This window comes from Hibiscus syriacus, unplaced genomic scaffold, assembly GCF_006381635.1.
Source record: "Hibiscus syriacus cultivar Baekdansim isolate YM2019G1 unplaced genomic scaffold, ASM638163v2 tig00001713_pilon, whole genome shotgun sequence".
NCBI classification, from domain to species: Eukaryota; Viridiplantae; Streptophyta; class Magnoliopsida; order Malvales; family Malvaceae; genus Hibiscus; species Hibiscus syriacus.
The window spans coordinates 145,372-160,177 of record NW_024061883.1 but is presented as its reverse complement, the minus strand read 5'-3'; the positions used below and the strand labels follow the sequence as shown (position 1 = coordinate 160,177).

The window sequence follows — 14,806 nt, the reverse complement described above, 5'->3', positions numbered from 1 at the left end:
TGTAATTATGTTGTATTTATCTCATGCATAGAGCCTAAAAATGTTAAAGAAGCATTAAACGATGAAAATTGGATTATGGCTATGCAAAAAGAGTTAAATTAATTTGAGAGAAGTAAACTATGGACATTAGTTGAAAGGCCTAGTAATAAATCTACTGTAGGTACTAAATGGGTGTTTAGGAATAAGCTTGATGAAAGTGGTAACATTGTGAGAAACAAGGTTAGACTTGTTGCTCAAGGGTATACTCAAGAAGAAGGAATAGATTTTGATGAAACATATGCTCCCGTAGCTAGGATGGAAGCAATAAGAATATTATTAGCATTTGCATGTTTTAATGGATTTAAATTATACCAAATGGATGTTAAAAGTGCATTTTTAAATGGTTTTATAAAAGAACAAGTGTACATGGAATAACATGCTGGTTTTGAGGATTCAAAATTTATCAATCATGTATTTAAATTGACAAAAGCTTTTATGGTTTAAAACAAGCTCCTAGAGCTTGGTATGAAAGATTGTCAATTTTTTTAATTAAAAAGGGTTTTCAAAAGGGAATGTTGACACTACATTGTTTTTAAAACGAAAAGGTAAAGATTTATTAGTAGTTCAAATTTATGTTGATGATATAATTTTTGGTTCTACTAATGATGCTCTTTGCTGAGAATTTTCAAAGCTAATGCAAGGTGAATTTGAGATGAGCATGATGGGGGAGCTTTCATTTTTCTTGGGGCTCCAAATCAAGCAAATGAAAGATGGAATCTTCATCAATTAAGCAAAGTACGTCAAGGATATGCTCAAGAAGCTTGACAAAGATGAAGAATGTAAATGTGTAGATGTTAAACTTTATAGGTCTATGATTGGCTCTTTGCTTTATCTGATCGTAAGTAGACCTAATATCATGTTTAGTGTTTGCTTATGTGCTAGATTTCAATCATGCCCTAAGGAATCACATCTACAAGCCATTAAGAGAATCTTTACATACCTTAAGGACACTCATAGTATAGGACTTTGGTATCCTAGAGACTCTACCTTTAGCTTGCATGCCTTCTCAGATGCGGATTATGGAGGATGCAAAATAGATAGGAAAAGAACATCCGGTACTTGTCAATTCCTAGGAAATATGCTAATTTCTTGGTTTTCAAAGAAGCAAAATAGTGTTGCATTATCTACCACTGAAGCGGAATACATTTCAACGGTAGTTGTTGCGCACAAGTTTTATGGATGAAACAACAACTTTTGGACTATGAAATTGAAGTAGGTACCATTCCTATCAAGTGTGACAATACTAGTGTTATTGGTCTCACTAAAAATCTCATCCAACACTCTAGAACTAAGCACATTGAAATTAGACATCATTTCATTAGAGATCATGTCACAAAAGAAGATGTAGTTCTAGAATATATAGATACTTTGCACCAATTAGCAGACATTTTTACAAAACTTTTGGATAAAGAAAGATTTTGGACACTTAGGAGAGAATTAGGTTTAACCAACCTACCTTGATTTAGTGTTTAAAATAATTTTAGCACTTTTATGAATAAAAGAAAAATGCTTATAAAATTAACAATATTTTTGCCTTCTATGCTAATAGTTAGAGGGAGTTTATGATCTTTAGTGAAAATTAATAATATGTTCAAGTTAGGATTAAGTATGATTTGATTGATTGAACATAGTTAATTTTCATAATATGAGTTGCCAATACCACTAGAGTTGATAAATATTGCATGCAAAGTGTTTAATTGAAGATTTTTGACCATTTTGTGCACTCAGTGTCGATACTGGTCATCCAGTACCGATACTACTCTTGTTAGGTATCAATACTACTAGCATAGTATCGATACTACTAGAATGAGTATCGATATTGTTCATACAATACCGATACTACTTGAATAAGTATCGATAGCCCGATATCGATACTACTTGAAATATGCCTTGAAGTATAGATACTCCTCGGGGAGTACCGATACTACTAGTCGGGTTTAGGCTATAAATCCCTAAAATATCAACATTTTGCCAAAACCCCAAATACAAACACTCTCTGCCATTCCTCTTCTCTAAACCCCAAATCTCCCCATTACTTCATTCTAACAATTTCAAGTCGGAAATCGATAGTTTTTCAACTCAAAATCCTGTTATTCTCATCAAATTCGTGCAAATAACAACACAATTCCTCTCAATTCGAATTTTCAAGGTAAATTTTTATAAACAATTGTTTTATTGATTTTTGAACATAGGACTAGTTCTAGATAGTTTTAGTTCAAATTAGTTAATGGGCTTTTCATAGATTGTAGTATTACACTAGAATCTACAACCAATTTTACAAAATCATCATTTTTTTTAAAAATCAAAATTTAATTTTTTTTAAAAAAATTAATTTTGTTTTAATATATATATATATATATATATATACTTTTGTTTTTCATAAAAACTATATTTTATAGTTTTCAAAAATTGGTTTTAAATTTTGCCCATTATACATTAGTTTTAGAGAACCTTGAAATTGAGGACTCATATTGAGTTTTGGGAAATAATTGTGTTGGATATATATGTTGTTTAAATTGCAAGTATCACATCCTATTCCGATTTCCTAAATCATGGCTCCTAAACAACCTAGGACTTCCTCTATTCGATCAAACCAACCATAAAACCCACCTCCTATTCCACCTCCAAATCCAAATCCCAATGAACCCGAATTGACTCTCCTAAATTCTTGTTTCAACGAACCTAACCGTAGGGGTCTCTACAATAGGTATGTTAACCATTTTGAGTCATACAACATTAGGGAAGATCGTATCCCGTCTTTACAAGCTATGGAAGAGATGAACTTTAAATACCTCCCTACCCTCAAAGCGTGGAAGTTCAATAAACTTTTTAAAGTAAGGTCAGTTGTATTTCAACAACTAGTACGCATTTTCTATTCTAATGTTGTTTGCCTACAAAACGAGTCCCAAACTGCCACCAAAATTATTCGGTCTTATCTCTTGGGCCAATACATTACTATAGACTTTGATTACATAGATGCAGCCTTTGGATTAGATAATCAAGGGGGAGATAATAAGAGAGATTTAGTGGTTTCCCCATATGAGGTCAATACGAGTGCTAGTGTTTTAGACTATCAAGAGCGTTTTCTTCATCTAATGATCTCTTGGTGGTTTAGACCATCCGGAGGAAAATACTCCTCTTTTAGAGCTATTGACATATGGTGGATCCATTGCATCCAACATAATAAGAAAATAAATTTCCCTCAAATTACCTTTGGGGAACTAGTAGAAACCGTAAACAACATTCATTCCAAACGAGTTGAAACATTAGTTTATGGTTGTCTACTTAGCAATATATTCATCAAACTCGGTCTTAAGGTAGATCTCGACATAGTCATCCCTTTAGGTACCTAAATCAACCTCAAATATCTTCGAAAATCGGGATAGACAGGCGAAAAATACCATTGGGTTCGATCAACGAAGAAAACTCCCGGTGTTAGTTCGTCACGAGCAGTTTCGGCTCCGGCTCAAGACCTCGAAGATCTTTTACAGGATATCGACGATCCTGTAAATCAACCCGGAGAAGAGCCAACTAGGCAAGACAGTACAATGCCTCCATATTTTCAATCCTTTATGGAGACATTGGATCTACGGTTCACATTCTTGGAGTCCCATTTGACTGCTATGGGAACTCAACAGTTGGAGAATCAAATGGAAATTTGAGCTCAACCTGAAGCAATGAAAAACAGATTCAATGCAGTATATGAGAGGCTCGACGCACTCACTCGCGATGTTATTTTCCTTAGAGCACATCGATCCAATCCTCCTACGGATGACTGATTGATATTGCTAGTTTTCTTAGGATGATCTATCTTTTGAACCTAACATTGTTTAAACATTTTGATGGATTTGGTTGTTTAACAAATTTGGATATTGTGTGTTTGTTTTGATTGAATGATTATTAATGATTAGTTTTTTAATTGAATGTTTATTTCATTTATTCTTCATTTTGCATCTTAGTAAATTATGACCAATCTCAATTGCATATTAAATATGAATATTGAACATGTTGACTACCAATTCTCTTAGCTTGATCTTAGCAGCAAAATATTTATTTCCCTTTGGCTATCTTGTTTATAATTTATAGAGTCTTTTTTATTTAACAAAAAGGGGGAGAAATCTTAAAGTAGGGGGAGTAATTTTTTAAAGTGATTTTTTTTAAAAGAAAATCTTAAAATTTCTAAAATATTTTGTTATATCAAAAAGAGGAGATTGTTGAAAACATTTTGATATTTCGATATAACAAATAAACTGTTAATTAATTTTAAGATTTTATATTATATTCAATTCAATTATTCGAATATAACAGATAGTACTCTAAGTTTTCAAATATCAATTTTACTCCTTACTAAATGAAAATTTGAGATTTACACTTTAAATATTTTTGAAATAATTTTACAAAGTATTTTGAACCATAATCGAGTCAAAAATTGAGATTTCAATAGGGTAGTATCGATACTGCCTTAACAGTATCGATACCCCTCAAACATCGAATGCAAAATGGGTATCGATACCCTACCAGTATCGATAACCTAACATATAGTAATATCGATACCATGGTCATGGGTACTGATACTACTCCTTTGGTTTTGACTCCGAGCTAAACATCAAATACAAATATGGCACCGATACCATGATCGGTATAGATACTACTTTACACAGTAGTATCGATACTCATTGGGACGATATCGATACTACTATACAAAGTAGTATCGATACTCCTTGGACAGTATCGATATCGTTGAAATTGCAACGATCAAAATATTTGAATTTTATACAGGTAGTACCCATAAGCTTTTTGAAGTGGGAAACATACAACAATGGTTATATTGACTCTATGATCATTCCCCAACGTTCAGAATTCATTCAAGGGGTATTTAAACATGTCTTGAAACCATTGATAATAACAAGAAACAAGAATTGAGAAACAAATAAGAGAGAAATCCTTAAACTTATTGTTTGAGCAAATCAAGCCAGCATCCATTCAATATTCATTTTGCTTTCAAGAACACCATTTGTGCTAAATTGTATATATTTTTTAGTGTTCTTTCTTTGTTATAGAATTATGCAAACAATCTTACCTTGTGAGGTTTTTCTTCTAAGTTTGCGAATTTGTAATTTTCTGTTTGAGAGAGAGTGTCTCAAGAATTTGGGGTATAATTCTTGAGGAAGTTGTAAGGTTACTCTTTGTCCTCAAAAGAAAGAAAAATTAGTGAATTTGTGGAAAATCCTTAGTGTGGATAGCTAAGGTAGTGGACGTATACTTTGGTTGAGAAAGTCGAACCACTCTAAATTGTTGTGCAAATTATTTATATTTTCTGTCAAAGCTTCCACTAAAATTTTAATTGTCAATTTTCCCCCTCTTGGTTATTTCATCTGATTGATTGACTCAACAAATAGCATTATTATTCCTAAACGAAATTCAAATGTCAAATATAAGAAGATTGTGCAAAATCATGAAGATATGTTCGAAAACTTCAAATTATAAATAATAACTAAATCTTAAATTTTATTCCAAATATCATTTTTGGACCAGACTGAAACTTAAAAATTGATTCAATTCATTAATCAAATTCACTTCAATTTGAAACCCAATTGAAGTCATTTAAGCAAAATAAAATTCAATTATTAATCAAATACAATTTAGGTATCAATTTTATGAAGAAGGAAAAGGAGGTATTATTAACAATTTAACCTAATTAGGATCAAAATAAACTTAAGTAGGAAATTTAGGCCGATTTCAAAAATTACTTAATTCATCTAAGTGACCAAATTGAACTAAATCATGAAAATATGTCCAAAATGAAGGATGTTTAAAACTTGTGTGGTAGCTATAGGGATTTACCCCTGAAAATCCAAAACATGAGATAATTTTTTATTCTCGATTGTTAAAATTATTTTTTTACGACAATAAAATGATTTTTTTCATCTAAATACATTACAAGTCGTTAATATATTAAATATTAAAATTATAAAATGACATAAAATAATTTTAATTATTTTAATTTATTAATTTGTACTAAATTAGACCCTTTACATATTATTGTTATATATATAATTTTAAGTAAAAAAGAACCGAGAATGATCCACATAAAAAGAACTTATTAGTCTTTATGTTATCGATTTTCATATTTAGTTTGAACGTTAGTGTTTAATGTCTGTAAAAAGGAAGCTAATCTGGTTGTTGTGTTTATAGAAGCTCGCAATCGAAGATCAAATACATCAAGCTTCTTCTATATCAACAGCGTGAGCTTGTGATGGACATATCTACTCGGCATAGTCCATGTTCCGTTTAAGGTTAGTACAACTTTTTTGGTTGCTGAGAATTAGGGAGAAAATGAATCGAGTTCGAACTAATAAAGTTTTGTTTATGTTCATTTGTTTATTTTTTTAATATACTCATGTTTAGTTCATGTTCAATTAAATTTTTAATATTGTATTTAATTATTTATTTTTAAAGATATTCGTGTCCGTTTGTTTAACATCAATGCACATGTTGATTTAAGGTTCATAAACAAGTTTTTTTTAATGTTAAGGCAACCAGAATTTTTTTTATTGTTTTATTTACGAGTCAAAAAAATGATAAATTTATACTAGTAGTCCTTATTTTTCTTGGGTTTCATAATTTGAAGTTTGAAGTTTATTTTATGTTCAATTTAGTCTATTACTTCACCAATATTTAAAATATAAAAGGATAAAAGGAAAAATAGAACCGAGTAAATTGGTTTATCAATGAGTCAATAAATGAGCTTGTTCGTGAACATAAACGAATGAAACACACGTATGTTCGTGTTCGTTCTTTTATTAAATAAACATAAAAAATTATTCATACTTGTTTATTTAGCTTAGTAAACAAATATTTTACAAATGGTCACGAACAATTCATGGAATGTTTTGTTTATTTACACCCCTACTAAAAATGGAGCCTTAGTATAGGAATATGAACCTAGATGCCTGCATATTGTCTTCAAATCACGAATTTTATCGAATGTTGGGATTAATTATAGCTAGATTTCATTCATCGACATTGATCTGCACTTTGTTTTGAGCTATTGAATTTTGAAAGGCTGAAACATGGTGTTAAAGACGTACACATATCATTGTCATAACAATGACAACATAGCATAGATTTGCTGGGAAACTTGCCAAAGTCGAACTTACATATTGGGCAATTCGTTTCTTACTTCCTACTAGTCCTATTTTCGGTGTTGATTTTCTGGAAAAACAAACCAAATAATTTACCCTTTTCCTCTTTTTTCCAAGTTGGACCATAGAAAGCTTTCGGTTAGAGCAAATAGACTACCCATGTTCTTTATTATGTATATTTGAATTTATACAGTGTTAATCCTTCAAATGCAAATCTATGTATATTTGTTCTGAACTTCACTCTTATTGAAAAAAAAAAACCTTTTTTGCCGTGTTGGAACTGTCATGTCGACCAAGACGCCCAAAAGAGTCTTTTTCTTCTTTGTCTTCTACCTCTGATTCAGACAACAGAAACTTCATTGCTAATGCAAACCAAGTAAGAACCACTCGGCTTGTGGAAAGCGGCAAAATGCCAATTATAAATTCTGAAAGATATTGTTCGTTGATGAAATAAAGAAGGCATGGCTGCTAGGCCTAGGTTTGTGACGGAGGTTAACGGTTTCTATAGATGGTTCTTGGTTATGCTTCTTTGCATTGATTGCCAAGGCTGCTTATAAGTGGAAAGAGCAGCTCTTCTACAAATCAAAGATTCAATGAGCAGTCCAGTGGCGTCGGCTTTCTCAAACTGGTATGGAGAAGAATGTTGCGAGTGGGAGGGCGTTGAATGTGATGCCACTCGTACTCGTATTCACAGCATCTGCTTTCACTGCTTGAGGGAAAAAAGCGATGGCGAGGTTGAACCGTGGTACCCGAATGCTACCTTGTTTGGTCAGTTTGAGGAGTTGCAGGAACTTGAACTGCCAGGGAATCATATAGGAGGATTCGTTTCAATTCACGGTAAATATTCTAAACCTCAATTTATATCTCCATTCCTTGGGAGCATGGGAAGAGGGTATTATCTGTTTTTGTTTGTTTTATTGATAGAAAGCATATTTTCATGATTAAATCACTGCAGCATTCAGAGAACTCAAGCAACTTCAAAAGTTGGATCTGCATGACAATTCCATACACAATGGCTCAAATCTCTGTTGGAGTAATTCTCCTTCTCTTTATTTCCTGGATTTGTCTAGCAACAACTTACACGGCAATATTCCAGATTGTCTTTGCCACAACCTGGTTCTGAAAGAATTGATCCTGTTTGATAGCGATCTCTTTGGAAGCATAAATTTGCGTTTGGGAAAGATGGTTTCGCTCCAGCATCTGGATCTCTCTGACAATCATTTCAACGGCTCTTTTCATTCTTTGCCGATTAGCAACCTTACAAATATTGAGTCACTTGTTCTATCAAGAAATGAGTTCCACGGCATCATTTCACTCTGTATTTTTGCCAATCTGTCGAGGCTCAGTGAACTTGGTATTTCCTTCAACCACATGGTAGTCGAATCAGAGAGAGACTCACCAAGTTACCGTCCATATTTCAGTCTAAATACTCTGCGTTTATGTGGTTGTAACCTCAAGAACAATACCGGTTCTGTCTCCAGACAAGAACGCCTTGATGTCTTAGATTTAACCTAGAACTCACTCTTGGGAAACATTCCTCCATGGATGTTTTACAATATCACTTCAGAACTATGGTTAAGAGGCAATAACTTCACTGGTCCCTTCACCAAGAACATAAGCTCAAGGCTTACTCTTGTTGACATTTCTGACATTTTCTTGCATGGGAAATTACCCATAGACTTCAGCCTGAAATTTTCACAGCTGGGTCATTTAAAGCTTTCCAAAAATAGCTTCAACGGAGTAATGACTTGTCAGGTGAACTCTCCACATACTTGCCTGTCCTCCCAAAGTTAAAAGCACTATTACTAAATAGGAACCGGTTCAAAGGGCGAATACCATCTCAAATTTGCCAAATGAGGGAATTATATGTTTTAGATCTATCAAGAAATGGTCTTTCTGGTGACATTCCTGACTGTATCGACAACATTACTTCTTGGACGGATAGTTCTTACGGTGGTTATCTACAAACTGCCTCCTGGAATGCAATAGATATCACACCACACATTTATAGTGCACGCTATGTTTCGTATTCGAAGGGAATAGATGTATCTTCGAATAAACTAAGCGGTCAAATTCCAATCCAAATGACACAATTGACTGAGATTCTTTGGCTAAACATGTCGAACAACCTTCTCATCGGTCAAATACCTTCATCGTTGGGAAACTTGAGAGGTGTAGAAAGCCTAGATCTTTCACACAACCTTCTGATCGGTCAAATACCTTCATCGATGGGAAACTTGAGAGTTGTAGAAAGCCTAGATCTTTCACACAACAATCTCTCCGGTTGGGTACCCCCTGAATTAACTGAGCTTGCTTCTCTCTTTTTTTAGCTTCTCTTTCAACAATCTATCAGGCATGATACCAATGGGCGGCGCGTTTATGAATTCTAGTACTGACAGTTATATAGGCAATCCCGGCCTCTGCGGAGTTCAACTTAAAATCAAATGCAACGACAGAGTAGAGACCCCTACTCTTTATGCCAGTGCACAGAAGTTGGATATCAGTTGTATACTTTGTTTCATTTTACTATTATCATTTTGTGTAGGATAAGATTGAATCTTAAGGTTCCCATTTTTGCATTTCTCCTTGCAGCATGCACCCTGATGAAGCATATTATAATTAGATTCATCCAAGTCCCAAGAACCATGTGTGGTGAAATGCCTATTTACACACCAACACTTAACGATATCTATCAAAATCATGTTTAAAACTTCAAATTTCGATGAACACTTTATCTAGTATGTATATTATCATAACTCCTACCACAGCAAAATGCACCTACTAAAGGAAATAAATAAATATTCTTTAATTCTCAAAATATTTGTTGTGAGAATGAGGGTAGTGGTTTCAGTCACCCTCTTATGGATTTATACACTTTTTTCTTATAAAAGGAAGGCATGGCTTGCAGCTCTTCGTTTCACACGCCGCAATCAACTACTTCATTTCTTTCTCTTTTAATTTACTTTGCTTTTCAATTTTTTTTCAAAAGTATAGATTAATGTCATTCGATTTTCACTCCTTATTTCCCGGTAAAGATTTTATTTCTTTGAACAAACGACTTCTAAGGATAAACCACGCTTATAGCTACTTAACTATTACCGTTAATTAACGGAGGAATTAATGAGACAATTAATAAAAATTATTATGATTCTATGTTTGGTTTTATATTCTATCCATTTAATCATGATTTTAATTTAATAAATTTAATTTTATATCATGTGATTAGACGAATTGCTTTTCTTGTGTTTTGTATTGCTTTTAGTTTACATTTTCTGCCCATCGGCTCTGTTTTAAGCAACGCTGATTCGAAAGCGAATAATTATAATATTAAAAATATTTTAAGCATCAATAGTCGATATGTTTGAGGGGTAAAGGAGACAGACCTGAAATCCGAGGGCCACGCCGGCGCAGGTTCGAACCACGCTGTCGACGTTTTCAATCTCTTTTTTATTTTATTTTTTAAAAATCTCTAGCTTCAAATACAACTCTTCCTTCTACTTCTAGTCTAGATGCTGCTCCTAACGGTCCTTCTCTTCTATCCAACGGCTCTTTTTTAGGAAACGGTGATTCGGCATCATGTATAAATGGGTGGAGTTGGAGGCAACGGTAACGGTGCTCTCGCTGAGGCTAGCTTGAAGTATAAGCTTCTCTTCACACTGTGCTCACTGCCATTCCCAATTTTCAAAGAGGTACTAAAAAACCTGGTTCATCGTTTAAATCAGTCAATCTCTGCGATCTTTAATTACGAATTATGGGTTTATTATAGAAAAATGCAAATTTGTTCTGTAGTTTTTCATTCGTATGGATGTGTTTCGATTAGCTCAAGGAATTGTTTCTGCCGTTCGTTTTTTTAATATCTTAGTAGGCAAAGCATTTGAAACAGGTTCAGCTGCAAAGATTCCTCAAAATGCAGCAGAGATTGAAAAATTGGAACACACCGAGCCTTGAGTCTCATAAAGGTATTTTGCAGTGTAATGCTCATAATTTATTAGTCTTTAGGTTATCGATTTCATATCTACTTTGAACATTAGTGTTTAATGCCTGTAAAAAGGAAGCTAATCTGGTTGATTTGTTTATAGGAGCTCGCAATCGAGAGCAAATGCATCAAGCTTCTTCTATATCAACAGCGTGAGCTTGTGATGGACATATCTATTTGGCAAAATAGTTCCGTGTAAGGTTAGTACGATTATTTTGGTTTCTGAAAATGGAGCCTTGGTAGAGGAATGTGAACCTAGATGCCTGCATACTGTCTTCAAATCATGAATTTGATCGAATCTTGGGATTAATTCTATCTAGATTTCATTCATCGACATTGATCTGCACTTTGTTTTGAGCTATTGAATTTTGAAGGGTTCAAATCTTGGCATCATGAATGGAAAAAATCGGGTTAGGAGGATCGCCCATAATAGGCCTCTGCAGTAACCGCTTTGGATTAGTCAATCAATAGATTGGAAATAAGTGGCTATGTTAAAAAAACGTACTTATATCATTGTCGTAATAATGACAACATAGCATAGATTTGCTAGGAAACTTACCAAAGTCAAACTTACATATTGGGCAGTTGATTTCTTACTTCTTAGAAGTAGTCCTATTTTCCATGTTGATTTTGTGGAAAAAACAAGCCAAAGAATTTGCCCTTTTCACTTTTTTCCTAGTTGGACCATAGAAAGCTTTCAGTTAGAGCAAATAGACTACTCATGTTCAAGGCAATAAATTTACTTCTAAATTAATTAATTCAAATTATATTATAAGAAGTGCATGCAGATTGCATGGTTTTTTTTAAGTTTTCAGTTAGATTGCATGAATTTTGTCAAATATTATGTATAATTGAATTATACATCTTTAATCCTTCAAATACAAATCTTATGTATATTTGGATGTTAATATTTGTTGTGAAATTCCCTCCTAATGAAAAATAAGAACCTCTTTTTTGCCGTGTTCGAACTGTCATGTTGACTAAGACGCCCAAAAGAGTCTTTTTTTCTGTCTTCTATCTCTGATTCTAACAACTGAAACTTCATTGCTAATGCAAACTATGTAAGAAATTCCACTTGGCTTGTGGAAAGAGGCAAAATGCCAATTATAAATATTGACAGATATTGCTCATTGATCAAATAAAGAAGACATGGCTAGTCCTAGGTTTGTGACGGAAATTACAGGTTTTTATATATCGTTCTTAGTTTTGCTTCTTTGCATCGATTGCCAAGGCTGCTTAGAAGTGGAAAGAGCAGCTCTTCTACAAATCAAAGATTCAATGAGCAGTCCAGTGGCGTCAGCTTTCTCAAACTGGTATGGAGAAGAATGTTGCGAGTGGGAGGGCGTTGAATGTGATGCCACTCGTACTCGTATTCATAGCATCTTCTTTCACTACTGGAGGGGACAAAGAGACAACGAGGTTGAACTCTGGTACCCAAACGCAACCTTGTTTGCTCAGTTTGAGGAGTTGCAGGAACTTGAACTGCCAGGGAATCATATAGGAGGATTCGTTTCGGTTCATGGTAAACATCCAAGTGTATTATTTTCATCTTACAAACGTAATTTTTCATTCATAAATTTGTTTAATATGCTCGATATTCATGCAAATATTTATTACATAAATTTAATCGGACAGGTTAAATGTTAGTAATGTCGTGATGAAAATCTGTGCAGCATTCAGAACACTGAAGTGCCTTCAAAAGTTGGATCTGCGTGATAATTCCATACGCAACGGCTCTAGTCTCTGTTGGGGGAAATCTCCTTCTCTTTATTACTTGGATGTGTCTGATAACAAGCTAGAAGGCAATATTCCAGATTGTCTGCCTGACAACTTGTTTCTGCTTCAGCATCTGGATCTCTCTTACAATCAATTCAATGGCTCTTTTCCTTCTTTGCTAATTAGCAATCTGAAAAATATCGAGTCACTTTTTCTATCAAGTAATGAGTTTCAAGGCGTGATTTCGCTCTGCATTTTTGCCAATATGTCGAGGCTCAATGAACTTGATATTTCATTTCAACCACTTGGAAGTTGAATCAGAGATGGAGTCTCCAACTTGTTCTCCATCTTTCAGCCTAAATACTCTGTATTTAGGTGGTTGCAACCTCAAGAGAATTTCTCCTTGGCTGTTTCGAAATATCACTTCAGAATTATGGCTAGGAGGCAATAACTTGACTGGTCCCTTCCCCCAGAATATAAGCTCAAGGCTTACTTTTCTCGACATTTCTGACAATTTCTTGCATGGAACATTACCCAGAGATATCGGCCTGAATTTTCCACAGCTGCACCATTTAGATCTTTCCAACAACAGTTTCAATGGCAATCTGCCACTGTTCTTGGGGAACCAACTTCAGATGCTGGACTTATCGGACAATCAGTTCCAAGGAGAAATGCCCCAAGGTATGACAAGCAATATGAGTTGTCTGATATATTTGGGGTTATCCGGAAACAACCTGACAGGAGCTTTGTTTCCCAAAAACTCAAGTTTACCTAAAATAAGATGGCTTTATCTCAGCAAAAATCTCTTGTCTGGAGCATTCCCATATGCCCTGTCGAAGAGCATGGAGTTGGAAATTGTTGACATTCACAACAACAGCCAAAGTTAAAAGAACTACACCTCGGAGGGAACCGGTTCAAAGGGCGAATACCATTACAAATTTGCCAAATGAGGGAATTGCATATTTTTAGATCTATCAAGAAATGGTCTTTCTGGTGACATTGACTGTGTTGACAATGTTACTTCTTGGACGGATCCTCTTTACGATGGCTACCGTCCGTCTTACTATGGGAACAATTTCAATAATGAGATCGTCTTCGGAGGTCGACTACTTACTTTTTATGGGTTTTTGTTGTCAGCACTTGCGGGAATAGACTTGTCTTCGAATAAACTAATAGGTAGAATTCCAATCCAAATGTAACCCCCAGACTCAGTCTATAAGATAGACTCAAACCTAAGTAGCCACATATCCCATTCAGAGGTTTTTTTTATATATATAACTTATAGAACGTTAAATATAATATAGAACATAATATTAATAATACAGATATATCCAAAACGATAATAAAATACATGTCACCAAACATAACCGAAAAACATATAGAAATATATGTTCGTACAAAATAAAGTAGTTGATTTCTCATGATGCCAAATCTGCTAGCTTACGGTCTGCTGTTATCTGAAAAATGTTAAAATTTACAGAATGAGCTAAAAAGCCCAATGTGCTCCAAACTGTGTATAAAAACATACTAACGAAATATTTCAATAAAATTTGTTTATGCACATGTTTTGAAAACATGAACACTACCCCCATCCTTTCACAATCTGTTTGTGTAGGTCCTGAGCACAACCAGTAACAGTAAGGCCCTGAGCACACAGTCGAGGAGCCTGCAGTAATCTTCCTCCAACAATATTCCCCCCAATGATAGAAATGAACATGAATGTATTCGTATAAAACAATGAAGAATTCTTTAAAAACATAAGAATATTTCAAGCTTGAAAACCATAAACAGAAATACAGAAATCAAAAATCAAATCAGTAATGTATGGTAATTCAGATGTTGGGTAATCAGTATTCAGAAAACGGGATAAATACCGTAACCAGAAATCATACCAGAAATATACGTAAATCAGAAATCAGATACACAATAT

At 34.0% G+C, this 14,806-nt stretch overlaps 1 protein-coding gene across 1 annotated transcript; it reads left to right on the top strand.

The window, feature by feature from the left end:
• The first annotated feature begins 7,777 nt into the window (after positions 1-7,777).
• On the top strand, positions 7,778-13,940 carry LOC120131827 (receptor-like protein 15). Its single transcript, XM_039148722.1, has 9 exons — positions 7,778-8,021; positions 8,140-8,652; positions 8,752-8,934; positions 9,060-9,472; positions 11,050-11,143; positions 12,365-12,682; positions 12,834-13,114; positions 13,415-13,624; positions 13,754-13,940. Exons 1-9 carry the CDS (start codon positions 7,778-7,780, stop codon positions 13,871-13,873), a joined length of 2,376 nt encoding a protein of 791 aa, XP_039004653.1. The 3' UTR covers positions 13,874-13,940.
• Positions 13,941-14,806: the final 866 nt, after the last annotated feature.

Excerpts from the sequence above, each read along its gene's own strand:
- LOC120131827 (XM_039148722.1), top strand. The coding sequence starts at position 7,778 with ATGAGCAGTCCAGTGGCGTCGGCTTTCTCAAACTGGTATGGAGAAGAA. Across the intron at positions 8,935-9,059 it reads CTTCAACGGAGTAATGACTT|ATCTATCAAGAAATGGTCTT; the intron begins GTCAGGTGAACT and ends TATATGTTTTAG. Across the intron at positions 13,625-13,753 it reads AACAACCTGACAGGAGCTTT|CCAAAGTTAAAAGAACTACA; the intron begins GTTTCCCAAAAA and ends TCACAACAACAG.